This window comes from Poecilia latipinna, unplaced genomic scaffold (genome assembly GCF_001443285.1).
Source record: "Poecilia latipinna isolate Pla-1442-1.1 unplaced genomic scaffold, P_latipinna-1.0 Scaffold140, whole genome shotgun sequence".
NCBI lineage: Eukaryota > Metazoa > Chordata > Actinopteri > Cyprinodontiformes > Poeciliidae > Poecilia > Poecilia latipinna.
Window position 1 is genome coordinate 238,824 of NW_015112756.1, and position 1,882 is coordinate 240,705.

The window sequence follows — 1,882 nt, forward strand, 5'->3', positions numbered from 1 at the left end:
CTGTTTGCTCTTTTTTTATTTTTCTCCCCAAGAGCTAAAAAAAAAAAAAAAAAAAAAGTAAAAAAATGACCGTACACCTCCACGCCCTAATTTCCCATTTCTTCCCCCCCCCCCTCTGAACGAGGAATAGCCGCAAGAGGAATTTATGTTCTGGACTACAAGCGTACAGGGCAGGGATCCCAGGAAAGTTGGGGGAATACAGGAAGGCTGTAGAACAAGCAGACATGTCACTGTTTGGACAGGAATGCAACGACAGAAAGAGGGAGAGGGCTGGGGTGTGGGACCGGGGAAGAAACATCTGTCTTCACTTTCCTCTGCCCTTTCTCTCTCTCTCCTGTTCTCATGGCCGGCATCAGCCATGGAGAAGAAGGAGAAATTTATAAAGAAAATTTAAAAAGCGGGGGAAAAATGACTGCTGCTTTTAACGAGACGCAGAACTTCACCTTTGCATTAAGCAGCATGAGGTTTATGATCATTTATTCAGCAGTAAATGTCCATCTGTGTTCTTTCCACTTACTCTGAGTGCATGTGGGACCCTCCCAGCCTTCCTTGCAGACGCAGGTGAAGGAATCCCCCTTCACCACGCAGGTTCCTCCGTTCTCACACGGGTTGGGCAGACAGCTTGAGTTTTTGGCTGAGAAAGAGAGGCGAGGAAAGCGATAAATGCAACGGTCATTGCAGGGATACACCTTAAACATTCGATGAGTTGGTTAAAACTGATTCTGGGATGCTTCTCAGAATCATCCCAGAATGATGATTCAGCTGTGATGTGTGCCACCAGCGTAATCAGGGAGTTTAAGCCGATGTCTGTCGGCACTGGGAAATGGGCGGGGCTGAAGATGGGAGAACTGAGGAGTGCTGACAGAGTGGAGGGATAAAATTCATCACTATAACCACAACGGAGCTGATGAGCATCTGAGACAAGACAGGGCTGAACTATCATTTATTTTAATAAGATTTTATATGATGAATCAGTGGGTTGGTTGCACTCCACTGTCTAACACACCTAAATTAAATTAACGGTTTATGGCCAGGTCTTTGCATATAAAAATGCTTTTTATATGCATTTTTATTAGGGGGAAAAAAAAAAAAAACATCCCCATAGCATAATGCAACCACACATAGCTCTGTGCATGCAATCCAAAAAGTTAGGGTTTGTCATGTGAACAGTCCCTTCTTCCACAAGTTCCTTTCAAGATCGTCTTTTCTCTTCCCACTGTTTCTTAACAAGACCAGATTTGTAGAGTGCATGACTGATAGTTGCCTTGTCAGCAGGTTCTCCCACCTCAGGTGTGCGTCTCTGCGGCTCCTCCAGCCACCAAACTTGCGTGTGACTATTGTGTTTTTGAAGGCTTGCAGAAAAGCTGCACACTATGCAGTAATCATCGCAAAATCGCCAAGTTTGGAAGGATTGCAACACTTGAAGAGCAATGCAAATTTCTGCTCCCAAATAAAATACCTGGTTTGATAGATTTTCCTGCCGTCGATGCAAACACACAATATATTTTAGTGGCTGAGATGCAGAAGCTCACAAAGGTCAACATGCAGTCATAGTTTCATATCAGGACAAGTTTTTCCAGATATCTTGCAGCTCTGGTTTACAGTTCGAATTTGAATTCAGGTCAACTCACAGAAGGAATAATTTAAATAGAAGAAAGAAAAAGAAAAAAAAAGTGAGGAAAATTTTGATTAAAGTCTGAAATCAAATTTAGGATTAATAAAAAAATAAAGAAAAGGAAAAAAATCTGAGCTTTTATTTTTAAACCACATCGCCTGGCCCTAAATCATACTGAGATTAAATTGCACACATCTGGACTCTACAATATTGTAGTAGAAATTTATTACAATGGATTTTATTGGCGGCATCAAAAATCCAGATAAA

At 41.8% G+C, this 1,882-nt stretch overlaps 1 protein-coding gene across 1 annotated transcript in view; it reads right to left on the reverse strand.

Moving 5' to 3' along the window:
* The window catches only part of jag1b (jagged canonical Notch ligand 1b), a 52,047-nt gene that overhangs the window by 17,110 nt on the left and 33,055 nt on the right, over positions 1-1,882 (reverse strand). The window contains exon 17 of the mRNA XM_015028962.1: positions 518-634. Coding sequence (XP_014884448.1) covers positions 518-634 — 117 coding nt within the window. The remainder of the gene's footprint in view (positions 1-517; positions 635-1,882) is intronic.